A 27,108-nucleotide genomic window follows, 5' to 3' on the forward strand; every position below is an offset into this window, starting at 1 on the left:
TGGGAAGGGTATGTGTCTATGGAGATTTAGTGAGATCACTTGGCACTTGAAGGTTTGATTCTGAAAAGGGTGCTGTCCCATGCAGAAGGACTGTGAATGGCCACGGTTTTGCAGGTGTTTCCCTTTTGTTTTCCCTTTTGCTTTACTGGTTTTTTTTTTTTTTTTTTTTTTTTTGGTTCTTTTTTTGGGAGCTGGGGACCGAACCCAGGGCCTTGCACTTCCTAGGCAAGCGCTCTACCACTGAGCTAAATCCCCAACCCCGCTTTACTGGTTTTTTATTAATGATGTATTCCCACATTTCTGATTTCTATTTATGGTTAGTTCCTCAATAATTCATATGCCCATATTACCAAGGCTAAGTGTAAACATGACTAAGTGAGCAGTTTTAGGACAGGTTTGATTATATTAAATTGATTAACTCTATATTTTAAATTATTAGTACAGATTTTGATGGGGAGAGTTGAGACAAAGTCTTGCCATGTAGTCTGTGCTGGCCTTGAATTCACTGGGTGGCTCAGGCTAGCCTGACTTGTGCTCCTCCTGCCTTAGCCTCCTCCCTCAGTGCTGGGCATGTACCAAAAAGCCCGACTCCAACTCATTTATACAACTTTTATCGCTGTAGCATCAATAGCAATCTGCAGGTCTCTGAAATGCAGCAGTTGAAACATGTTCAATGAAGTCAGCTTTGACGCTAGGCAAATTTCATCAGAATGCAAAACACTATTTTTATTTTCCTTAAAAAGCAACAGGAGATCTTTTCACATTTCATACTTCATACTTATTTCATACTTATTTCAACTGTCCTTTTTCTACTCAGACTTTCCAAAATCACACACTGGATTTTCAAGGCTCAGATTCAAACTTTGGTGTCTGTGGATGTAATTTTATAGTTTTATAAATATTCTGGAAGGTTGTTTGTTATAAAGAATATATTAATGGTATCTTGTGCAGGAGTTTTTGATTTAGTTTTCAGTTTTAATCTTTTTTCATTGAAACTTATAACTAGTCATGAGTATATATGAGTACATATGAGTATATATGAGTACATATGAGTATATATGGCTATATGTGAGTATATATGACTCACTTAAAAGCTAAGATCGTTCTAAATTATTTTATTTCCTTTGAAAAGACAGCTTAAAGAATACTTGAATTACATAAAACTTTGTGTTTTTCAGTAGAAGTTTTAGCTAGGTTTTTTTGTGTGTGTGTGTGTGTTTTATAAATAGACATTTTATTAGCTTTGCTAGGTAGCTAGAAATATGAATACCATATATTCTTCTCCAGATAAATTATAATCTAGTAGAGAAGGCCAGCCTAACAATCTGTAAGATGAGCGTGTGGAGTGAGCCAAAGGCTCTGTGGGGAACGGCCCTCGTCAGGCCTGATGACCGACATGGCGGAAGGAGAGAATTGACTCCACATGTTGTCCTTTGACCCCTACAGTGGAGTCATACCCCAATACATACACATACATGTATAAATAATAATACAATACAATACAAATTTAAATGATTCTTCCACACCAGGAATACAGATAAGGTTAGAGATAGGAGAGACTGTTTTTCACTGCAAAGGAATCAGGAAAAGAATTTCTTGAGGGTCAGAAAAAGTTTCTTGGAAAGGGCAAGGTTTGGATCTAAGCCTTGAAAATCCAGTGTTGTGTGATTTTGGAAAGTCTGAGTAGAAAAGAGACAGCTGGAATAAGCATTTAATCTGAGACTGCTCATGTACCCAGCAGTGTTCTGTCACTGATTGACAAGGTGCTACTAATGTCCTCAAATAAATGCCTAGTTGAGAATGAATCAGCAACAGGCTTAGTGGTTTATAATTTCAGCCCTTGATAGCACAGTGAATGGAAAGTGCATAGCCTGGGTTACAATGAGGGGAAAAAAATGTAATTTCCAAGAAAGAAGTACGAAATCTTAGTTTTCTTATGTTTTATGTAGCCTAGTGTTTCCACTATTAATGTTTTGTCCTGAACTTCTCAAAAGATTTTTGTGTCCTCCTAGTTTATTGTATCTGTCTTCTCAGTGTCTTCATTGTTTTAATAAAATAGAAGATCACATTACATTTTACTTTTCTTTTTCTTTTTTGATTCTCAAGAAAAACATAAGGGGGTTGGGGATTTAGCTCAGTGGTAGAGCACTTGCCTAGCAAGCGCAAGGCCCTGGGTTCAGTCCCCAGCTCTGAAAAAAAAAAAAGAAAAACATAGAAATATTGTTTCCTTTAAGAGGAAACTTTGATCAGTTATCTCCTAATTGCATACTCTCTTGTATAGATTGTCCCTCTATTGCTGTGAGCAGAGAGTAAAGTGGCTGTGTTTTGGGTGTGTCTTAAGCAGTGGCCTCTGAGGCAAAAGTCAGTAGAGAGGAGCAGTCTCTATAAATGGACTGTGCTAGCCATTCTGAATCTAAGATATAGATCATCTTGGCTGTGGGTCTGGCTGGAGGATTGTTGGCTTGCCCATATCTTGTTATGATGGGTACTTGAGACGTTGGCTGGATTCATTTTTGTCCTCCTATTATTTAAAGGGAAAATGAGTTTGGGGCACTTTCTCTGAGTAAGAAGATAAAAACCAATATTTCAAAGTAAATGTTGCAGCATGAGCTTGTCAGTATTGCTGATGTCAGCTGTCTGGGATGCTGGTAATTACTTAAAAAATTAGGGCTGGGGATTTAGCTCAGTGGTAGAGCGCTTACCTAGGAAGCGCAAGGCCCTGGGTTCGGTCCCCAGCTCCGGAAAAAAAAGAACCAAAAAAAAAAAAATTAATGTGTGGTAACTAATTTATTTTCTCTTACCAAATATCTCAAGATTGAGGTTAGAACATTTGTTTGTATTTTGTATTCTTATTATGCATATACAGTTTTCATGGCATACTCCTAAAATAAGCAGGAAGGGGATTATTATCAGACATTTCTGGGGCAGTCATGACTCTGGCTTGGAAACTGGAATTAAGAGATCTGTTTGCATTACTGCTTTAGAGTAACTAGGAAGAAGCTTCTGTTTTCTTTTGAAGCTGAGGTTGTTTGAGAAGCACCTGCACCTTGCTGGTTTGTTTTTAAGCTTATGCTTTCCCCTAAAAAGATGGATTAGTAGGCCTAGTGCTATTGATTGCTACAAAATTAGACTTTTCATGGAGATAACACTTTTCTTTCCCTATTCATTTTCTTATAAACTTGGGTGACTTTACCAATGGCTTTAGAACGTGTGACCCTCAGAAAGAGTAGAACATACTCTGAATGGCTGAATCACCTCGGCAAAATGGTTCCTATAATTCTTTTTGATCACACAATGTCTTTGCTAGTCACGATTTTATTAATATGTAAATACTTGTCAGTAACAGCAGTTTGTCTTTATCCTACTATATTTAATTAACATATAAATAACCCTGAGAAACACTTTCTTCAACTTTTGATATAGGGAAGTCCGTTTAAACATTGTATTTGTAATAAGAAAAATGCTATTAGGAATCAAATTCATATTTGGTAATAGAATACATTAAGGTGTTTTGCTTGCTTTGTGTAAGATTAAATAATTATTCTTAAAAACTTGGATTAAAAACTATGCATGTGCATAAAAACTATGGAAAATTCCATGGCACGTATGGACTGGGCCCATGACTTGGTGAGTGATGTGGAAAGACGGTGGGTTGCTGGAGTGCAAATTGGAGAGCGTCCTAGTTCAGAGATCGGTGGGCTGATCCTGGCCACTCAGGCTACTTTCGGAAACCCTAAATCCAAGCACTTTTTGTGGATGGTGACAGTGCTCACAGTCAGGGCGAAGTATGCCCAGTGAGGCTGTTGGTCACAGCAGACACTGAAGTTCTCCCAGTGAGGCTGAGGAATTCATAGGGAAGCAGTTGCACACAGTGAAGATGAGGAGCTCACAGTAAGGCCGAGGAACAGACAGTGAGGTTAGAGAGCTCACACTGAGGCTGGGGAGCCCACAGTGAGGCTGAGGAGTGCACAGTGAGGCTGGAGAACTCACAGTGAGGCTGAGGTTCACACAGTGAGTGGGAGGTGCTCCTGGTGATGCTGAGGAACGCACAGAGAGGTGAGGTGCTCATAGTGAGACTGAGGTGCTCCCAGTGAGGAGTTGATCAGAGCAGAGGCTGAGGAGCTCTTTTTAAAAATTAGGGCTAGAGTTGGTAATGGTGGAAGATACCAGTTTTATTTTAGTGATATCTCTACTCTTTTGCTGTTCCTTGTTTTGTTGATATTAATCATCTTATATAGAACACTCTTAATTATATGACTGATTTTTTTTTTTTTGGGAAGTTTTGTGGTAGATATCCAATTGGACTTTGTGCCATTTCCTTGAACTTTAAAAATAATTTTTTTTCCAAATTAGTACTTTGAAATATTCAAATCATTTCAAAATTAAAACTTCATTTTTATACATGGTTTTAAGCATTGGTTAGGGAGACCAGGCCTTTTTGGAAATTATCAATATGGTATTAGAGCTTATGATTCAGTAGATCTTGTAGTGTTAACTAAAATCATATGTATCTTATATTTACTATTTAGGAAAAACCTTGCTGGTGAGAAAAATAACAATATGTTGATAAAGATTAGTACTGAACATTTACTGCGTGCTGGGAGTCATTTAGGAACTTTTTAAGTACTAATTTAATTTTCTGCAGGCTTGGACTCAGAGTGATGCCTTTGTGCAGGCCTTTTCTGTCTTGCTGCTATGCGTGGTAACAGGCTTTGTGATGTTTTCCCACCAGGTGTATGATCAACTGGACTTTAGTGAAGATAACCCCAATGGAGTTACACATGTGGTCCCGAATTACCATTACTTTGGAGGGTTTATTTACTAGAACATTTTCTTCTTTGCTAAATGATAGAAAGAAACACAAGTCCACATCTTAAAACCAGTGCCTAAGAGGTAGCAATTAGTAGCAATACACTGTCTACCCAGCCTTTGTTTCTGAGGCATATAACATAGACAAAAGAACTTTTGGAAGTCTGTTTTTTATACAGTTTGCTCGAAATAAAACATTTATATTTAGTGCACGAAGTATTTGGTGAGAGGATTATTGACTATAATAGAACTTATTATAGTCCTTGCCTTCCTGCTGACAGATAAATGCTACCTTCAAATGAAACCAGCATAGTTAATTATTCAGAAACAACATAGGAACAAGGCTTTAATACAAAGAATCCTAAAGTCAAGCAAAAGCAGGCATTGCTTTGTAAAGAGAAAATTTCAGTTACTAGTGTTGTGTACACTCACACACACACACACACACACACACAATTTTAAGTAGCAATGATGCATTTAAATTTTGGACTTCAAATAGAGTATGAGAAAGAGTAAGATGAACAAAGAAGGCATATGAATGTGCAACTTTGTGTTCTAGAGCTTGCCTTAAAGGCATCACGGTTAGCTGACCTTTTACAGCTCTAGGTAACAGCAGTAGGATTTCTCGTGGTTTTTGAACTCTTAATTTCACATAATTCATTGGCGAGTGTCTTCCATGGTTAGAAGTGTAGAGGAAAGCAAAACGAATGAAAGTTTTCTCTAAAGTCCCCTAATCTCATCCTGTTTACCTTGTGCATAAGTGTGTTGTTTTGAGTTGTGAAGAGTGGCTGGAATGTTGCTTTCCTCATCACAGTGACAGAAGCTTGATGCTGCACAGAGGGAAGATTTAGTCTGGCTTATAGTCCATCATGGCAGGAGGGGATGAATGCAGTAGCTGGGTTTATCATCGTGGAGAAGAGGAAGGGGACAGACATAGAAAAAGACAGAGATGACCACCCACTTTTTTTCCAGCAGACCCTACCTCCTAAAGGGTTCTGTGTTTCCCCAAGCTGTTGCTATTAACTGGGGACCAAATGTCCCAGTGCATGAGCCTGTGGGTCATTTTCATCTGCACGGTAGCTGTGAGCTTTAGACATGAATCTATTCTGTCCTCCCCTCCCCATGTAACATGCAGAGAGATACCCACCTGCCTTTAAAACCAACACAAACATACATTCCAAGCACTTACATTCCCAGGCATTGTGAACCAGCTGTGTAGCTTTGCCTTCCATCAGTATAGGGTTAGGATGCCATTCCTTACCTCACTCTGATGTGTAAGTCTATCCTGTATAAGTCTCTGACATGTCTTTTATTACGAATAGAGCATTCTTTCTGTCGCCTTATTATAGTTCTCACTTTTTATATTTTCCATGAGAACGCTTTTAAAATTCTTTGTTGCTCTGGTAATTATTTAACTCAGTAACCGCAGATTGTTTAGAGTCTGCTAAATACCAGGCACTGTTTGCTTTCTAAGGATATAGCAGTAGACAAAATAAATAAAGACCGTGCCGTCGCAGTTACTTTTTGAGTTGCTGTGATAACATACTCTGAGAAAAGCAAACTAAGGGAGGAATGGTTTATTTGGCTCTTAATTGGTAGATACAACCCATCGTGGCCAAGAAGTCAAGGCTGCAGGAGCTTGAAGCAACTGGTCACGTTGACTCCACAGTCAGGAAGCAGAAAGTGGTTGATTAATGCTTGTGCTCAATTCACCCCTCTTTTTCATGAGATCTAGTATACTAGCCTAGGGTATGGGGCCACATGTGGTGTCTGGGTCGCCTAGAATGTACTCTGTGTTCAGTGTTTTCAGTTCAAGAGTCTCCTGCCTGAGGCTTCTAAGGGATGGGCCTGTAGCCATTCGTGGCTTTTGTTTTTTATTATGTAAACACTGGTAATCAGATATGAAATTAAATCATGTTTTGTCAAAATTGATTTCTTAGACTAGACATGTGTGTGTGTGTATAAATATATATGTGTGTGTATATGTACACATATACATGTATAATTATGGGAAGGTAAAGAAAATAATATAGCTGGGACTGAGTGGAGGCCTTGCACATGAATTAAAATCATTGTGTACTGCCATCGTGAGTGCTCAGTAAATGCTCCTGCCCATCGCAGCAGTGCTGAGGAGCGGGGCTGCTTTTGCTTGGATAGTATAGTAAAGCATATGATTACTAACAGGGCTCTCCAGGTCTACCTTTCAGTTTGGGCCACTGTGCAGAACTTATTTTTATTGTTTTAATGGGTTTCCTAGCCACCTTATTCAAAAAAGACCCATACAAGTGTCTGACAATTTTCTACAGTACATTGTGCATTAATCTCGCCTGGCTGACGGCCTGCCCTTACTAATCATTGTAGTAAGAACTCTTGGGTCTAATCTATTCTCTGTGTGGAAAATATAAATAGCAGCTTGTGATACATTTCTTTTCTGAAATTCTTTGTGAAAACGTTTTGTGTAGCGTAGGGAATCGTGTCCGCCTTGATTGGAAAGTTATAATAGCTGCCGAGATGTACTCTTCCTCCTTGTTTTCGAGTCATTGCACTAATTTGTTGTTAACGTGGCAGAGTAGACATTATCGTCATCTCCATCCAAAATGTTATCTTTCTCACTTTTCATTGCAGCATTTTGCAATAAAATATTTCTGACATGTAAGGAAATAAAATAGTCTATTTGGTGACAAATGGATAATACCTATGGCTTTTGCCCTGGGTCAGCATCTGAATCTTTCCAAAATTTAAAAATCTGAGCATAAATACGTTCACAGTATGTCTTTGACACTTGGTTTACTAGTCTAGTCTATTATGTATCCACTGAAAAGCTGTACTTGTAGCATAGCATCTGCCCAGCTTGTGTAAGAGTTGGAGGACCCAGACTCTGGCTAATTTGTTCTGGCAGCACCCGATGGCACGAGGCTGTGATGAACCATTATTGCTCCTTCCCTGAGCTCATCAGATCTGCCTCCCGCTGAACCCTCCATGCTCTCCTGTTCCTTTCCATATGAAGACCAGTCTCTTTACTCGTGTCATTCCCCAGCTTGTGGAGTGGTTCTGCATGACTTAACGGAAGGGCATTCGGTTCTTTCTCTGGGACTGTGTTACATTTAAGGAAAGTGCTGGAATTGTTAGTCTGAAGTGTAAGAAAGTGTATTTCAGAACCAAAACCAAACCCAAGCATTTCACCGAACAGCATAACCAGGCTATTCAAAGTTCTTTTTAAAAGTTTTATATTTATTCTTTTTTTTTTCTTTTCTTTTTTTCAGAGCTGGGGACCGAACCCAGGGCCTTGTGCTTGCTAGGCAAGCGCTCTACCACTGAGCTAAATCCCCAACCCTTATCTTTATTCTTAATTGAGCGTGTTTCTATCTCGTACACAGATCTGTGGCTGTTGGAGTTCAAGGGGACTCCACAGACAATGGGTAAAGCCCTGCACTGCTTCAGTTTTCTCTGACTGCTGATTCAGAGCAAACTGCTCTCTGTGTTACTATGTTGTGCTCACTCACTCTGTTTTCACTTAGACTGGTTTTTTTAAACATATCATTTGTGCATGTGTGTGCACAAGGTACATATGGAAACTAGAGGGCAATTGTGAGGTGTGAGTTCTCTCTTTCCCATGGATTCCCATGGGAATTGGTGATAGGATCCAGTTGTATGTGGCTGTTTAAATTGACTTTCATAATAGTAAGTAAAGTTAAAATTAACTTTCTTAGTATCTGTTGTCTTAATTTAGAGGTTAGTGTATGTCCATGGAACTAGTGAGCTGCTGTACTAGGATGACACACACAGACTGTTTCCATAGTTACTGGAATCTCAGATTACTTCGATAGATGGCTGTGTGTATGCAGAAGACCGGGCTGAAAGGAAACATACAGTGCAGGCTTTGATCATTCTTTAGACATGAGTGAATACACGCTCATCGTATCCTTTAACTCATCAATGCATTTTTTTTTGGCATTTTCCTTTTAAATAGTTTAAGGATTAAAAAAAAGAGCAATGTCCTTAAAAAAAAAAACCTCACATACTGTTTCTACTCTGTCATGTACCATGTAAAATACCACGAACAATGATCCTCATGGCTGTACCTCTTATGTATTTCTAGTCCTATGCCTTATGAAGCTAAATAGTTTGTATTTTAAAAGCTAAGGTGTTTTGTTTTGTTTTGTTTTTTAATTTTAGCTGGAACAATGACTCCTTGATGATCATCCCTTGGGCTGAGCAGAAACACCGAGCTGAAGACTGGTGTGAGGAACTGGAGTGCAGGCTAGTATGGGCCAGCACAAGGTGGCTTATTTCTTTGTAGCATAGCTCATAGGTGGCCCTGTGAAAATCTATGACACATGCAGTCCTACGTGGGGATGGTGTCTAGTCCAGAGTATTTTAAAGGAGTTTAAAATAACAGTAATGACTTGGGATACACTAAAATTTTCAATGAGAAAATACCAGTCATTAAAAGGGAACTGTTTAAGCAATGATCTTATTACAACTCTTTACTTTCAGATGTATTCTTAGTTAAATTTTAGTTCTCATATTTCAAAGACTGTACTTAGGAAACCCTTAGCCTATGGAGGTGTCAAGTGCATACAAGGTGGGGGGAGTTGCAATAGTGAGGTGTGGGGATACTGTCAGTATGAGGCACATTTGAATCCCTGTAGTCTCCTCTTATCAGAAATGGGGGTGGGCCCTTTACTGTTCCTTCTCCTTTGCCTCCACTCCACGAGACAAGGTGCTTATCCTCTGGGCCTGCAGCCTGCTAGTTGAGTTCCCAGTCCTCCATTTTGCTGGATGTCAGGCAGAGCATCCGGAAGATGTCTGGAGAGGGGATGATGAAGTAGTGCTCCAAAGATCCAGCCTCGTAGAGATTGTACACCGCTGGCCTCCCCTTCATGTAGAAGTTTATAGATTTTTTTTTCTTTTCTTTTTGGAGAAATGAAGTACCTTCTAGATCCTGAGGTATGGTCCTCAACGGTTTGGGCTCTAACTGGACACAGTGGAGCTAACAAACGGATAGGACCTGTCACATCCATTGAGGTTTCTTTACATCTGAGGATAGAGTCTGCTGGATGAAACAAAGTGAGGAGGAAAACATACAGATAGCGGAACAGCGACAATAAAGAGGAGCTATTCTGCAGAAAGTAGAAAATTCCAAAAGTTATGACTAATGTAATCCAGGAGGCAAGTTGCTGTGATTTGTACAAATAAAATAAATGAATAAAAATCATAGCCAGCATGTTCTAGTGGACAACCCACTGCATGGCCACATGATGGCCCTCGTTATCTCAGTCACCACAGAAGGACTTTACAGTGGGAGGGAGAGAGGGATGGACTGACCATAATGCATTGCAGATGCAGATAAAGTTGTCAAGAAAAAGAACAGAATCTTAAAACAGCCTAAGTCAATAACATAGGATTGTATAAAATAGGTACAGGACTAAGAGAACTTGCTCGGGGAGTTCAGAAATAGAACAGTATGCAAAAACTTGACAGGAGTCTAAGGCAGACTCAGAATCAAGGTGAAACAATCAATTAGAAACTAGAATAAATATACAGAGCTAGAATATAATGTCAAATATGTAATAAGACAAGTCTACTATTCAATTAATAGACACTGAAAAGACACAGATGATAGAGGAGACAAATTTAAGAATAATTAGAATTGGAAGGCTTTGAATTTTCAGATTGAAATATTCTTTAAAGCACTTCACCCTGAGATTCTAGGTTATCAACAATATGTTCTTTTAAAGAGAGTGACCCCGTTTCATGAAAGGAATTCAAAATCAGAGTGACCTGGAATATGGATGGAATGTGGTTGGAGGGCACGAGAGAAAGTACCTGTTCCTACAGACACCCCATGTCTTTAACTTGCTCCTTCTCATCCCAGGGTCTCATTTTCTGCAGCACTCCAGTTGTTAATTGTTCCCGTCATGCTTTGCAGAATGGTGGTGGAGCCGGGCCTGCAGGATGACAGTGAGTTCCTGTACGCTGCGCAGCCCGAGCTTCTGCAGTACAGGACACCCCAGCTTACCGTGGAGAAGGCGATGGCCTGGTATCGGAGCCGAGCACAGGACATAGAGCACCACGCCGGGCAGGTGAGAGGACGGAGCGCTGTTCTCAGTGGGGCCGGTGGTTCCAGCGCCTAAATCTCAGGAGTAATGTTTAAGGGTGAAGGGAATATTCCTTAGTGCTTTTATAACTTTTAGACTTTTAAAATACATGCAAGAAAAGATGATCAAAATCATCCTTTAAAATGTGAACTGCAGACTATGTGATGTATTGTTTCTGACTTTCTTGGTAGCTAGTGGATGTATTACTATCTTAGTTTAAGGGACTGTATCAGCATAGAAAGAAAAGTTTGGTTAGTCCCAGGTACAGTGCACAATCACAGGTGGTTGTGATTGTGCCTTTTCAGGAATTCTGTCCCAAGTGCCTTCTGTTTCTTTAGGCTTCTGCCTTCTCAACTCTGCACTCTTCTCAGCTGTGGCTTTCTGTCGTGGTCTCCATCTGTTGCAGAGACAAGTCTCCTTGATGAGACTGAGGACTCCACTTATATATGGTGGGAGGGCAACTTGTTATTGTTTGGGATTATACTGGTTTAGAAAAGTGCAGGTTCTAGGCTCTCCTTCAAGGTCTACAACGTCCCTAGGTTTCCAATATTAAGTATGATTTCCCTCTTGTTGAGGGAGTCTTCATTCTAGTTAGAAGCTCTGCTTACTTCCAAAGTACGTGTGTCACTACTGTGCCCTTAGGGTTATTGTGTCATGCTGGTCATTGGAAGCTTGCATGGTGCCTTCTGCTGCTGTGAAGGCCGGTCCTCCAGGAAGAGGCTTTTAGGTCAGTTCTAGCATAGGAGCTGGTAGGTCCTGTATTTGAAGTGTGTGGTGTCTTCAGTTGTAGGGACTTACTGCCTTCCTCTGTGGGGCATGGGTTTTACCAGTTAATGTGGAAACTGTTCTGCCTAGTTTTACTATGAGTCTGAAGCTGCTCCGTTAAGAGAAAGGACTCCTTAGACATCGTCAGTTCCCTTGAAATATTAATGATCAGGCAAAGGGGCTTGGCGAAGTTGTATTTAGTTGTCTTAAGTCCTGTTGTGTCTTTTCATTTTTAAAAACACTCATAATGGTTTTTGTTTTTTGGCTTCATGAAAGTTACTGATATTTCATGCCTGTGATGCAATTAAAGTGATATCTGCTGACATCGATTTTATCGTCTTCATTTTTAGAGGTTTAATTGATGTGGGACTTCTTTTCCTTAGTGCCTATAAATGCCTTCAGCAAAACCAGCCTTTTGGTGTAGGAAATGTTTATGGTGGTGACTTTTACCCCGTGAGCTCCAGCTTGTTGAATGTTCCTCTTACTTTCACTGCTGTCTACTTGACATTCACATTTTGTAGCTTGACTTTAAATGTTTACGTTAGTAAATATCTGGGAAGATGGCAACACAAATGGCTGATGCTCTTGTTTTTAGTTGTTATCAAGATAGAAATGCACTTTCAGTTGTGAATTGTTTGCTTCCAGTGTTTTTGAATACGGGCAGGTCCTGGTTTTGCTGGTGCTCTGCCCGCTCAGACCCTCTTCCTTTGATGTGTTTATAGAGGTCTCCATGGAGCTCACTCCTTGCCTCTCCTCAGCTGTCTGCCAGTCCAGCCCTGTGGGGCTTTGAGGGCCTTTTTTGTTGCTGTGTTTGTCCTTCTTCTCTACCTTCCTCTTACCTTGTCATTCCCCTTACTACTCTGAGAAAAAGGTTTTGCTTTGTGTCCTGTTTGAGATTCTGAGAACTTCCTTCCATCAGGGCCTTTCTGGCTTTCCCCGAGGAAGGGCCTCTCACTGAGTTTATAGACACTGGTTTCTTCCCTGTGCTACACTTCCACACTTCTGTATTTAGGCCATTTCTTCTCCCCATACCTTAACTTCTTTACTGGGTCTGCTGTTCTCCTTCCTTCCTACTCCCTTTTGGGACAGGAAGCTCAGTTCCTTCATGTGTATGCATGTAACATGTAGAACTTGTCTGCATGTAACATGTAGAATGTGTATTCATGTAACATGTAGAGTGGAACTGTCCTCTTCAAGGCTTTTGTTACACTTTCTGTTTCCCTGGTAGCTGGCACAGGGTTAGTTACTGCCACTGGAGTCAGGGTCTCAGGTTTTGCTTCCTCCTTATTTCTCCGTCTGGATGTTTCTGGCACTGTCTGGAAGCTATGCTCAGTGAAGCGGGTGGCCCCCTTTGTCCTGTTCCAGTGGTACTGTTCACTATTTCTTGCAGGCATTTCTTCCTCCTGGGCTCTGACCTAGCTCAGGCTTTTCTTGCCTTGTCATGACTGTTCACGTTAGTGTGCTCATGTGGCCCTGTTTGTTGCTGTTGCCCGGGCTGCTGTTGTAGACACTTAATCTTGTCCATGCTCGTGGCCCATTTAGATCTTCTCAGATATTGCCCCATGATGTTTGTTCCCAAGTGTCCATGGAGGCCGTGCACATTGCTCTGATGGTAGGTGTTGGTTTCTTGCATTTAGACCTTCATCTGGGCTTCTTGCACAAGACATTGCATGAGCTATACAGGCTGCTTTACATGCATGTGCAGTGCAGAATTGACTTATTTCTTTCGAGTCTTCTCTTGCTCCAGACTTCTCCCTGAGAGGAGAAGCCAGGAGATCATTCTAGAATCCTCCTTACACATGCTACTCATGTGTTCCTACCGAATTCCATGTCTTGTAATGATCTGCTGTGTTCATTGTCTCATATGTCTTTAGTTACACTGCCATTTTACTTTTATCCAACACACAGGGAGTGTCCAGCAAATATTTACTCACTGCGAACAAGCGAACACACCAGCAAGTGAACGAGCAGGGCATTTCTGGCAGGGTTCCTTGTCCCCAAGAGCCGCAGCTCTCCTGAATGCTCAGTCTATTCTCAGTCTGTTTTTGGTCTGTCATTCTTAGTAATCCACTCTTCAGTCAGTATTGCTGGTGCTGAGTTTATGACATGCTTCTGGGGAACTCTGTCATTTGGGTATGGCATGGTTACTGCCACTCTCAAATGAGAGCTGATATAGTTCTCTATATGAGATGTGGACCCACTCACATTTCCTTGTGGATGAGGAGACTTCCTCCTGGCCCAGCCCTTCAATGGTATTATATAATGTACAGACAGTTCCACATGAGCTAGAAACAGGAGGCACTTTGCTGTAGTTGCTCTAAATGACCTATTTTCCTGTAAGGGGCTCCAGTTAAAATCAGTGGTTTGCTAAGCTTGGCACAGGTAGAATTCTTCTGTGTTTCTCTCATCAGTGCCTGCCTCGGCTGACTGGATGCTTGTTCTGTTTCCCTGGGAAAAGTCACACAGCACATGCTTCAGTGGAAACTTTAGTCAGGTGTCAGTCCCTTTATCCTCACTGTTTGATGACAGAGACGTCATCTGCCCGTTCTTTGTATTCTTACACCTATGTTGGCGTCATCTCCTTCTGGGCCCCTTGTGTATTGTAGACTAGGAACAGGAGACGAAGGGCAGTGTGGCTACAGCTGCTGATTTCCCTTCAACTGGAGGATGATAGTTTGTAAATTTGGTCAGGGAATAGAAGATAAATGTCAGTCTACTGCGCAGGCTAAGGAAGTGTTGTTCTTTGTTTTAGCTAAGAAATAAATATTTATTGAGTGGCTGCAGATGGCTTGGCACTGATCAGGAAAGCCTGTGGAGCAAAGCTTTATTTTGGAAGCACAGTGCTGTAGAGAAAGTAGCAACTAATTAGGCGTTCTCACTGCTGTGCACACCCCATTTCCCTCTGCTTTTGGTATGCTGGTGTTTTGTTGTAAGAATTAAGACAACTCTCTTTCCCTTCATATCTGAACCATCAGGACGTCTTGCTGACTGATACATTTTAAAGCAGTTTGATGTTGACATGTTTGATAAAGAACTCTAGTACTGTGTAGTAAGAGGCACCCTGACTTGGAATCGCACAGATGGGTATATATTTGATTCTTCACTGGGGGCTTTCACCTTGACCAAGTTGGGAGCTTACTGTGCCTTTCCAATTTCAGGTGGACTGCGCCTTGTCACTCGTTCGCCTTGGAATGGAGCGCCATATTCCTGGCTTGCTGACTCTCTGTGACGATTTGGTGACACTGGAAACACTGGTTTATGAAGCAGGCTGTGACTTCACCCTCACTCTGAAAGACCTGCAACAGATGAAAGACTTTGAGAAGCTGAGATTACTGATGGAGCGTGTGAGTGTCACCTGAATCGCCTGTGCGTGCTGCGGGCATCTAGCGCTGTGTCACGAGCCAACTAGGAAATGGCTGCCAATCATGGGAGTGTAGTAAAGAGGGGGTAGTGTCTCAGTTTTCAAAGTAACATGTCTGGGTAAATTACAGCAGGAATGCAGAACTGTTGGCTGTTTTTGTACCTTGCTTTTTCTTTATCTCTGACTCAGCTTTCCCCTTTCTTTCCCTTTTTTTTGCCTCTCTGTGTATCACCTCATTTCCATCTGCCATATTGTCCTTTTTCTCAATACTTTCATTTTTCTTAGCAGCCATTCACTGAGACTTGGTTTGTGTTGTATGACACCCTTGTTAAGAGTGGTAGATTTTGGAGCAGCACTTTGGAAATCCCGCGGACCTGTATCTTGTTTCAACAGTGTTTGGACGGAACAGACCCGGGGACTCCCACTTTATTAACTTTCAGCCGCCTTACAAGTCTCTCCAGTTGCAGCCTCTGGTACCATCTCCTTGCCGCCTTCGGCTCCTAGGACCAGCCAGTACGGTCTTTGCGGTTAGCTCCATACTATGGATCAGCCATGACCTCTCAGATTCGTCAGAATTATTCCACCGAAGTGGAAGCTGCCGTGACCCGCCTGGTCAACTTGCACCTGCGGGCCTCCTACACCTACCTCTCTCTGGGCTTCTTTTTCGATCAGGACGACGTGGCTTTGGAGGGCGTAGGCCACTTCTTCCGAGAATTGGCCGAGGAGAAGCACAAGGGCGCCGATCGTTTCCTCAAGTTGCAGAACGAACTCGGGGGCCGTGCACTATTCCAGGATGTGCAGAAGCCATCTCAAGACGAATGGGGTAAAACCCTGGAGGCCATGGAAGCTGCCTTGGCCCTGGAGAAGAACCTGAACCAGGCCCTCTTGGATCTGCATGCCCTGGGTTCTGCCTGTACAGACCCTCACGTCTATGACTTCTTGAAAGCCACTTCCTGGATAAGGAGTTGAAGCTCATCAAGAAGATGGGCCACCACCTGACCAACCTCAGTAGAGTGGCAGGACCACAACCAGCGCAGACTGGCATGATCCAGCCATCTCTGGGCGAGTATCTCCTTGAGTGCCTCACTCTCAAGCATGACTAGGCCTCTGCGCCTTCCAAGGGGCTCCCTCCTCTGCTCTGCACCAGCCACCTCGGCCTCTCTACCCGAGTGAACCTCTGAAGCCACTAGGCAGCTTTGTAACAGTCCTGGAGCCTCTCCCAAGTTTTGGACCAAGTAAAAATAAAGCTTTTTGAAACAGCAAAAAAAAAAAAAAAAAAAGTGTTGTATATTTTATGTCACGTGTACTTAAGCAGGCCTTTAATCCCAGCACTGCGGAGAGAGAGGAATGTAGCTCTCTGTGAGTTTGAGGGCACCCTGGCCTACATAGAAAGTTCCACCAGCATGGTAGCTATGTAGAAAGACCATATCTCAAAAATAGCTAGCTAGCTAGAAAGAAAGAAGTTGTGGGTCCACATTCTAGGGTAATTATGAGAAGTGATGCTGTAATTTTAGAAGTGATGAATAAAATAATGTATAAAGGGGAAATGTCATAAAGGGGAAACAAGGAAAAAGAAGCGGATCATTTTCCGTAAAATTAGTGATGTGAAAAAGGAGGAGGAGGAGCAGCTTCGGCAGAAGAATGAGGTGACTCTGAGCATCCCCGTGGACCACCCAGTAAGGAAACTCTTGGGTGGAGCTGAGGAACCAGGGCTCAGTGCAGAGCGACCCTGAGAGGAGCCAGCCTCAGGTAGAGAGCTGCCCTTTGCAGAACGGAGCCTCCATCACAGGTACCAGTGTGGTCACTGTGTCACAGATTAACCCCATCCAGACATCGCTGGCCTACATGAAAACCAGCGAGTCTCTTAAGCAGAACAACCGTGATGCCGTGGAATTGAAGTCCAATGGTGGTGCTGAACCCAAATTTCTCAAGGTCAACAGCCCCATCAGAATGAAAAACGGAAATGGGAAGGGGTGGCTGAGACTGAAGAACAACATGGGGCTCACGAGGAGAAAAAGGAAGAGTGGAATAATGTCACCAAAGCCGAGTCCATGGGGCTGTTGTCAGAGGACCCCAAGGGCAGTGACTCAGAGAACAGTGTGACCAAGAACCCCTAAGGAAAACAGATTCTGGTGACAGTGGGATTACAAAAAAGTGACCTTTGTTTGGATAAAGCTGGTGAGGCCAGAAGTCCTCTAGAACACAGTCCCAGCCAGGCTGATGCCAAACATCCTTCTACCCCATTCCCGAGCAGGCCTTACAAACCACACTGCAGGAGGTAAACCATGAACTCAAAGAGGACATCTAGCTGCTGAGCTGCAGAATGACTGCCCTGAAAAAGCAGGTGGCAGAGATTTTATTTATTTATTTATTTATTTATTTTTATTTTTTTATTAACTTGAGTATTTCTTATATACATTTCGAGTGTTATTCCCTTTCCTGGTTTCCAGGCAAACATCCCCCTCCCCCCTCCCCTTCCTTATGGGTGTTTCCCTCCCAACCCTCCCCACATTGCCGCCCTCCCCCCCATAGTCTAGTTCACTGGGGGTTCAGTCTTAGCAGGACCCAGGGCTTCCCCTTCCACTGGTGCTCTTACTAGGATATTCATTGCTACCTATGGGGTCAGAGTCCAGGGTCAGTCCATGTATAGTCTTTAGGTAGTGGCTTAGTCCCTGAAAGCTCTGGTTGCTTGACATTGTTGTACTTTTGGGGTCTCGAGCCCCTTCAAGCTCTTCCAGTTCTTTCTCTGATTCCTTCAACGGGGGACCTATTCTCAGTTCAGTGGTTTGCTGCTGGCATTCGCCTCTGTATTTGCTGTATTCTGGCTGTGTCTCTCAGGAGAGATCTACATCCGGCTCCTGTCGGTCTGCACTTCTTTGCTTCATCCATCTTGTCTAATTGGGTGGCTGTATATGTATGGGCCACATGTGGGGCAGGCTCTGAATGGGTGTTCCTTCAGTCTCTGTTTTAATCTTTGCCTCTCCCTTCCCTGCCAAGGGTATTCTTTTTCCTCATTTAAAGAAGGAGTGAAGCATTCACATTTTGATCATCCGTCTTGAGTTTCGTTTGTTCTAGGCATCTAGGGTAATTCAAGCATTTGGGCTAATAGCCACTTATCAATGAGTGCATACCATGTATGTCTTTCTGTGATTGGGTTAGCTCACTCAGGATGATATTTTCCAGTTCCAACCATTTGCCTACGAATTTCATAAACTCGTTGTTTTTGATAGCTGAGTAATATTCCATTGTGTAGATGTACCACATTTTCTGTATCCATTCCTCTGTTGAAGGGCATCTGGGTTCTTTCCAGCTTCTGGCTATTATAAATAAGGCTGCGATGAACATAGTGGAGCACGTGTCTCTTTTATATGTTGAGGCATCTTTTGGGTATATGCCCAAGAGAGGTATAGCTGGATCCTCAGGCAGTTCAATGTCCAATTTTCTGAGGAACCTCCAGACTGATTTCCAGAATGGTTTTACCAGTCTGCAACCCCACCAACAATGGAGGAGTGTTCCTCTTTCTCCACATCTTCGCCAGCATCTGCTGTCACCTGAGTTTTTGATCTTAGCCATTCTCACTGGTGTGAGGTGAAATCTCAGGGTTGTTTTGATTTGCATTTCCCTTATGACTAAAGATGTTGAACATTTCTTTAGGTGTTTCTCAGCCATTCGGCATTCCTCAGCTGTGAATTCTTTGTTTAGCTCTGAACCCCATTTTTTAATAGGGTTATTTGTTTCCCTGCGGTCTAACTTCTTGAGTTCTTTGTATATTTTGGATATAAGGCCTCTATCTGTTGTAGGATTGGTAAAGATCTTTTCCCAATCTGTTGGTTGCCGTTTTGTCCTAACCACAGTGTCCTTTGCCTTACAGAAGCTTTGCAGTTTTATGAGATCCCATTTGTCGATTCTTGATCTTAGAGCATAAGCCATTGGTGTTTTGTTCAGGAAATTTTTTCCAGTGCCCATGTGTTCCGGATGCTTCCCTAGTTTTTCTTCTATTAGTTTGAGTGTGTCTGGTTTGATGTGGAGGTCCTTGATCCACTTGGACTTAAGCTTTGTACAGGGTGATAAGGATGGATCGATCTGCATTCTTCTACATGTTGCCCTCCAGTTGAACCAGCACCATTTGCTGAAAATGCTATCTTTTTTCCATTGGATGGTTTTGGCTCCTTTGTCAAAAATCAAGTGACCATAGGTGTGTGGGTTCATTTCTGGGTCTTCAATTCTATTCCATTGGTCTATCTGTCTGTCCCTGTACCAATACCATGCAGTTTTTATCACTATTGCTCTGTAATACTGCTTGAGTTCAGGGATAGTGATTCCCCCTGAAGTCCTTTTATTGTTGAGGATAGCTTTAGCTATCCTGGGTTTTTTGTTATTCCAGATGAATTTGCAAATTGTTCTGTCTAACTCTTTGAAGAATTGGATTGGTATTTTGATGGGGATTGCATTGAATCTGTAGATTGCTTTTGGTAAAATGGCCATTTTTACTATATTAATCCTGCCAATCCATGAGCATGGGAGATCTTTCCATCTTCTGAGGTCTTCTTCAATTTCTTTCCTCAGTGTCTTGAAGTTCTTATTGTACAGATCTTTTACTTGCTTGGTTAAAGTCACACCGAGGTACTTTATATTATTTGGGTCTATTATGAAGGGTGTCGTTTCCCTAATTTCTTTCTCGGCTTGTTTCTCTTTTGTATAGAGGAAGGCAACTGATTTATTTGAGTTAATTTTATACCCAGCCACTTTGCTGAAGTTGTTTATCAGCTTTAGTAGTTCTCTGGTGGAACTTTTGGGATCACTTAAGTATACTATCATATCATCTGCAAATAGTGATATTTTGACTTCTTCTTTTCCGATCTGTATCCCCTTGACCTCCTTTTGTTGTCTGATTGCTCTGGCTAGAACTTCAAGAACTATATTGAATAAGTAGGGAGAGAGTGGGCAGCCTTGTCTAGTCCCTGATTTTAGTGGGATTGCTTCAAGTTTCTCTCCATTTAGTTTAATGTTAGCAACTGGTTTGCTGTATATGGCTTTTACTATGTTTAGGTATGGGCCTTGAATTCCTATTCTTTCCAGGACTTTTATCATGAAGGGGTGTTGAATTTTGTCAAATGCTTTCTCAGCGTCTAATGAAATGATCATGTGGTTCTGTTCTTTCAGTTTGTTTCATGTGTTCTTTCTTGATTGCTTCTATTTCCATTTTTAATTCCTTCAACTGTTTGATTGTGTTTTCCTGGAATTCTTTCAGGGATTTTTGCGATTCTTTCAGGGATTTTTGCGATTCTTTCAGGGATTTTTGCGATTCTTCTCTGTAGGCTTCTATTTGTTTATTAATGTTTTCCTGTGTTTCCCTAAGGGAGTTCTTCACGTCTTTCTTGAAGTCCTCCAGCATCATGATCAAATATGATTTTGAAACTAGATCTTGCTTTTCTGGTGTGTTTGGATATTCCATGTTTGTTTTGGTGGGAGAATTGGGCTCTGATGATGCCATGTAGTCTTGGTTTCTGTTGCTTGGGTTCCTGCGCTTGCCTCTCACCATCAGATTATCTCTAGTGTTACTTTGTTCTGCTATTTCTGACAGTGGGTAGACTGTCCTATAAGCCTGTGTGTCAGGAGTGCTGTAGACCTGTTTTCCTCTCTTTCAGTCAGTTATGGGGACAGAGTGTTCTGCTTTCGGGCGTGTAGTTTTTCCTCTCTACAGGTCTTCAGCTGTTCCTGTGGGCCTGTGTCTTGAGTTCACCAAGCAGCTTTCTTGCAGCAGAAAATTTGGTCTTACCTGTGGTCCCGAGGCTCAAGTTCGCTTTTGGGGTGCTGCCCACGGGCTCTCTGCAGCGGCAGCAACCAGGAAGATATGCGCCGCCTCTTCCGGGAGCTTCAGTGCACCAGTTTTCCAGATGGCCTTTGGCGTTTTCCTCTGGCGTCCGAGATGTGTGTGCAGAGAGCAGTCTCTTCTGGTTTCCCAGGCTTGTCTGCCTCTCTGAAGGTTTAGCTCTCCCTCCCACGGGATTTGGGTGCAGAGAACTGTTTATCCGGTCTGTTTCCTTCAGGGTCCGGCGGTGTTTCAGGCAGGGGTCCTGCCGCTCCTGGGCCCTCCCCCACGGGAGCCCAGAGGCCTTGTACAGATTCCTCTTGGGCCAGGGATGTGGGCAGGAGTGGGCAGTGTTGGTGGTCTCTTCCGCTCTGTAGCCTCAGGAGTGCCCACCTGACCAGGCGGTTGGGTCTCTCTCTCACAGGGTCTGGCAGAGATTTTAAAACTACTCTCAGAGAAAAGTGTGCCCCAGAAATCTTCTAAACCCCAAATTCTACTCCAAGTACCTCCCCAAATACCATGTCAGGATATTTTTAGTGTCTCCAGGCCTGAGTCACCAGAATCTGACAAAGACAAAATCAACATTTAATATATTAGTTAATATATTTAAAACAGTATATAAATCTATATACATAAGTATATATTTAGTATATACATATATATTTTCACTTGCTTTCATATGATGAACACAATATGGATTTTGATATGCACATATTGCATGTCTAGCTGGATTCTGGCCTGCCCAAGACAATTATTCAAAACATAGATATTGCTTGTACATTGCTGTTGACTGCATGCACACTTTACATTTATTTGTACTCTCTATTCTGTAATAAAAAAGTACTAATTTTGTTTTAAAAAAAAGAAAAGCTTGGAGACTTTATTAGCGAGGTGGTATTCCCAGTGGCTCTTCTCTCTGGCCTGTCTACTCATCTGCCTCAGCATCTACGTGCTGTCATCCCTTAATCCTTTTTCCCTTGGTCTCAAATGTCTCTCTCAGCTCTTCACATGCTCTTGTTTTGGCTTTCTCTGCATAAAAACTGTCTGCAATGGAGGGCCTTTGGCGGAGTAGTAGCCATAATGTGAATGTCTGCTTGAGGTGGGTCTAAGCCTATGGGGACCCTAAGCCAGTTCCAGTCTGCAGAGATGGGTGCAGACTTGTGGCTACTGTAGTCTACCAACCCTAGGAGAAGGTAACACACTCTCCTGCTAGCAATTAGGCCTAAAGTGAGTAAGGGAGCTGCCATGCTTTAAAAAGGATGGGGCTGACTTGCCTGTTACCGTACCATATTGAATTTCCGTGGTTAATTATGCTTACAGTGTTCTGAGGACAACTACGTGACCAGTGCCTACCAGTGGATGGTTCCTTTTCTCCACCGCTGTGAGAAACAGTCTGCTGGTGCGGCCAACGAGCTACTAAGAGAATATCTAGTAACTTTAGCTAAGGGAGACTTGAAACTTCCCTTGAAGATATTTCAGCATTCTAAACCAGATGTAAGTAGCATATCCTCTTCACTTCTTTCTTTAGTCTGAACATTTGCTTTAGTTATACATTTTTATAATTAGCTTCACAGAGAAAGCCCTGCAAGTAGAAAATAATTGCCATTTCACATTTAAAAAGTTTGAACATTGTTGATGTACGTTTTCTCAAAAGTTTACATAATTGGGGCTATTTTGACTCATTCATTCCACACTTCTAGTGTGTTCGTACTAAAGCCTGTAGTTGGCAGTCTAGAACGCTAGCTGAAGGTATTTCACTGAAGTTGACTTGCTCAGTTTCTTTAGTAAGTGTAGGAAGGGGAGGGGGCTTTGTACCACTGTAAAATGTCCATGAGATTGCCTAGGTCTTCCAAGTGTGCACTGTGTTCTTACCCAGCATATTTACGCTGTCACCAATAAGCAAAAGTCTCTTCTCTCAGGGACATCTGAAAAGTTTATGAAGGTCTCTAAGTTCTCCTAATAATATCCTCAGTCACCCCAGTGCTTCCTATAGCAGCAGAAAACTGCATGTTGAAACTCGGTTTCTGTATTGTTTGGAATTGGTTGAAGGAAAGCCATTTTGTTAGGTGCAAATACTTTTGCATTGTGGAAATCTCTTAAACTTGTTACAGATAAAATATACTATTTCAGGCAATGTAGTGATTCCCATTTCACTGGAGTTGGACTTTAAACAAGGTGCCACAGTCCCTGGGGCACTGTCATGAGACTAAGCCAAAGGCACTTCAGACTTCTTCCAGTTGTTAGTTACGACTGAGCCTGCTTCTTCGTCCTGGCCTCCATTAGCACCTCTCTACAGTAAACAGTCATGTCTTTGAGTAACCCAAACATGAAGGAAAAGCATTGCTGGGTTTATGAGAGGGTCACTTGTCTGCAGTGCCTCTGCTTATTCAATATTTAAAGATTTCCATCTTCTCATGATCAACCAGTGCCTGGTTTGGCATTTGGGGTGAGCCTTGGTGGGCACTTAGGGCAGTGCAATACTGTACTCCGTGCTGGGTGGGTTGACCATGAATGTTTTATAAGGGAAGAAGAGTTGACTTTAAGTTCTTCCTGCAGTCTTGTTTGTGATAGTTCTTTCATATGGGATCTTGTAAATCCTTTGTGTGTAGTCAGCTTTTTGTTGTTTTTACCTGGACCTTTAACATGTGTTTTTGAATAAAATATGTTGCCATTTGCCTTTCTTCAAACACATGGGTACTGGGCAGGTAACAGGGATGCTAGGATCTTTTTTTCCAGGACCGCCTCCGTATATCTCAGTGTTACCTCTCTGCCACACAGGGTTTACGGTGTCATAGTCTATGGACATGTTCTGAGTGGCTTGTGATTGTGTGCTGGCCAGCATTGGAGTGGCTTGGGATGGGTCTTTGTTTCCAGTCTGCTTCTTCATCCCTGTGTCTCTTCAGAACACATGAGGCCATTCACCGGGAACTTAACTCTTTACCTCACCAGGACTCTATTTTGGCTTTCTGTGATAGTGGACTAATTTCTTCATGAACAAGTGACTATCCCTACTTCTCATTTACTTGATAAGTAACTGCTCCCTTTAGGTCCTATTTCTTAAGATATTCTCAGAAATCGCCCGTGACTTCTCCATGCTTTGACAGATTTTTTGTACCTGCTTCTCTTATTATGTCTTTACTTACTCGCTATCATGTGAAGTTTTACTTTTAATTTCCGCGTCATCATAGTCATCAGCCAGATACTGTTGTTTTGAGTCATGTTGATAAGTATTTTCCCACTTAACATTTACAGTAAACTTTTCCTTCCCTTTCTTTTTATAGATTTATTCTTTTTAATCAAAATTCCTAATATATTTGGCATTTGTTCTTTTATGTAGTGTGAGTTATAGATATGTTTTTATACTGTCTTAAATAGCTACTAAGCAAAATTTATTAAGCGGTTTATTTTTATCCTAGCGACCTGAGGTGTCACCATTGTTATACAATTATATTTTCAGTATTCTGTTTCTGTCATAGAGTTTTCTCTACCTTCATTTCCTTCAACTATTTTGTATTTGTGTTTATAAAAACTTGAGTTTCTACGTTAATTTTTATATCCTATTATTTCATGTTTCTCTTGGTTGATTCTTTGATGCTCTCTAAATGTTTTATCAGATTATTTTTTCTAGTTGTTCATAGTGTGTAAATTTTTTTGAAGATTTATTTATTTTATGTATGTGAGTACACTGTCGCTGTCTTCACACACAGGAAGAGGGCATCAGATTCCATTGCAGATGGTTTTGAGACACCATGCAGTTGCTGGGAACTCGAGACCTCGACCTCTGGAAGAGCAGCCAATGCTCTTAACTGCTGATCCATGTCTCCAGCCCCCATAGTGTGTAATTTTAGGAATTTATTTCTCTAAGTTCTGATTCTGTTAGGTTTGATTGCTGCTGTACAGCACAGTGGATAGCCTGCTGTTGATTGTGGGAGTTTCAGTTCATTGACTTTTTAGTACTTCTGGGTGGATGTTCTTTTGGTTTGAGAGAAAAGAGTGATGGTTGAGTGGCTACTAAAATGATACCAAGGAAGGAATGATGAGAGCAAGAAAATGTGTCTCCTAGGCTGTAAGTTGACACATCATGTAGGGGTCTTCACACACAAGAGCCAACAGTATCTTCTGAGTGCTGTGATTTTTGTATATAATATCTTGTTTTAAGAAAGATGTGCATACTGGTTTGAGAGGAAAATATCACAGTCAAACAGAGATACCCAGATAAATAGGATCTTTCTTAAAGTAGTAAACCAGTTCTCACTAGGCTAGTCTGTGCAAGATACGCATCAGGAACCATAGCACCTAGGAATTTCCTATTGAAATTAGATCTGAGCAGACTGAGTCCTTGAGATCATATCCTGGGTGAAATATGGATAATACAAGGAGACATCATCAGCCTTACAACATGCTAGGGGAGAAATATAATGTGACCTCTGTACTGCAGATTTTTGTCCTTTGTATTAACTGACTGGATTTAGCTAGGCTTGGATCACAGATGGTTGAAGAAAATCTTTATATTTACTAAACATGTAAAATTTCTCTTTTGGATTTATTCCGGTATAACATCCACATTTTACTGTTACATGTAGTCATAGATGAAATAAAATCTGGACCAGGGTATATGTATTTATATTTTATATGTAAAGTTGATAATCATTCTATATAAAAGACTTGTACATCTGCAGTTTTGTTATCTACCTGACCTTGGAACAAACTTACTATAGATAGCAAGTAGTAACTAGTTTGAATATGGCTAATCTGTACGGCAGCTGGTTCAGTTCATGATAGAAGAATAGGTATGGCATGGTGGCACCACCTGGGTTCCCAGTCACTTGGGATGCACAGACAGAGACATTGCTTGAACCTAGGAATTAGAAAATAGCTAGGTGTACAGTGAGATTCTTTGACTTAAAACAAACAATTGTGGCTTGATATGAGGTAGAAATGAGATTGAGTGGAAAGCAAAAGACTTTTCTGTTACTCTTCATGCAGAAAGACTTTCAGTTCTGAGTATAGATGACTAAATACAATTTCTACATCATTGATATTAGAAGTGGCTCTTTAGTGTCAGGGAGGGGAGAATAAGAGGCAGTGGGTCAGATGAGATATCAAGGCTTGGCTTCTGCTTCAGATGCTTGCCCAGGCTGCTCTTATCTGGGGTCTGTGTCGAGCTTTCACATACTGGGTTTCTTCCCTTATAAGCTATTGGCTACCATGTCTTGCCTCAGTTCCCTGGGTCTTCCTGCATGTGCACACACTTCCAGGACCTCCAGAGCTCATGCGCCTGATTTAGGCCTTGCAGCCAGGGGCCCAGATTGTAGTCCTGGCCTCATGACTTTCTAGCTCTACCACCATGAGCAAGTCACGTGAATCCCCAGTGACTCAGATTCTTCATTATGCAAAATAGGAATAATACTGGAATTAGTCTTGCAGGGTTCTTAGGAGGACTTAGAAATTAATGCAGAAAGGTAGTTAGGAATGGCACCCTGTTCAAAATAAGAAACTAGAAAGGCTAGCTACTTTTGTCATTTTCTAACTCTATTGATAATTTGTTTTACTCCATATATGCTTATTTTATCAGTCACTTTATAACCTTGAGTAAATCTTTGTCAGTTTGTCAGTTCCAAATTAATGATAGTATTTTTCATATTATTTTGAAGATGTTTATATATGTCCTTTACCTCCTCTGCTTTAGAAAAACTATTTCTCTGAACTGTCACTGATTTTTTTTAACTCATTAATGTAATTCTTTTACTAAGAAAGTGCCTGTGTGACAGCTTCTCTCCCTCACTTTACATCGTGTGTGTGGTGTGTGTGTGTATGTGGTGTGTGTGTCTGTGTGTGTGTGTGTGTGTGTATGTGGTGTGTGTGTCTGTGTGTGTGTATGTGTGTGTATGTATGTGTGTGTGTGTGTCTGTGTGTGTGTGTATGTAAGTGTGTGTGTGTGTGTTGTGTGTGTGTGTGTGTGTACAGTAGATGCTGAAATTCTACAGTGTAATCAGAATCTCCTAAACTACTTAGCTACAGAAGGCTTTTAATCGGGCTGGGCTTTCACTCCAGGGTAGAATTCTTGCCTATTCAAGACCGTGAGCTCTATCTCCACGGAGCCCCAGGATCTTGTTTCATATTTTCCCTTCTGTGTCTCTGTTGTTGTTGTTGTCGTTTTGTTTTTTTTTTTCTGTATGTTTTTACTCCACATAAACTTCCGTCCTAGTTTTTGTGGTGAGGTAACATAAGCTTTCCGTGTAGAGCAATGGCTTTACTCT

The 27,108-nt window shown here is 41.7% G+C and overlaps 1 protein-coding gene and 1 pseudogene across 11 annotated transcripts in view; both read left to right on the forward strand.

Moving 5' to 3' along the window:
- The window catches only part of Nbas (NBAS subunit of NRZ tethering complex), a 304,643-nt gene that overhangs the window by 83,022 nt on the left and 194,513 nt on the right, over positions 1-27,108 (forward strand). For 9 of the 11 annotated variants that reach the window (XM_063262512.1, XM_063262514.1, XM_063262515.1 and 6 more), the window contains exons 22-25: positions 8,986-9,069; positions 10,742-10,895; positions 14,834-15,019; positions 22,169-22,342. In XM_063262512.1, coding sequence (XP_063118582.1) covers positions 8,986-9,069; positions 10,742-10,895; positions 14,834-15,019; positions 22,169-22,342 — 598 coding nt within the window. The remainder of the gene's footprint in view (positions 1-8,985; positions 9,070-10,741; positions 10,896-14,833; positions 15,020-22,168; positions 22,343-27,108) is intronic. The other 2 variants (XM_063262517.1, XM_063262518.1) reach the window with 1 other exon arrangement.
- On the forward strand, positions 15,026-17,866 carry LOC108351202 (ferritin light chain 1 pseudogene; annotated as a pseudogene).

This window comes from Rattus norvegicus, chromosome 6 (genome assembly GCF_036323735.1).
Source record: "Rattus norvegicus strain BN/NHsdMcwi chromosome 6, GRCr8, whole genome shotgun sequence".
Taxonomy (NCBI): Eukaryota; Metazoa; Chordata; class Mammalia; order Rodentia; family Muridae; genus Rattus; species Rattus norvegicus.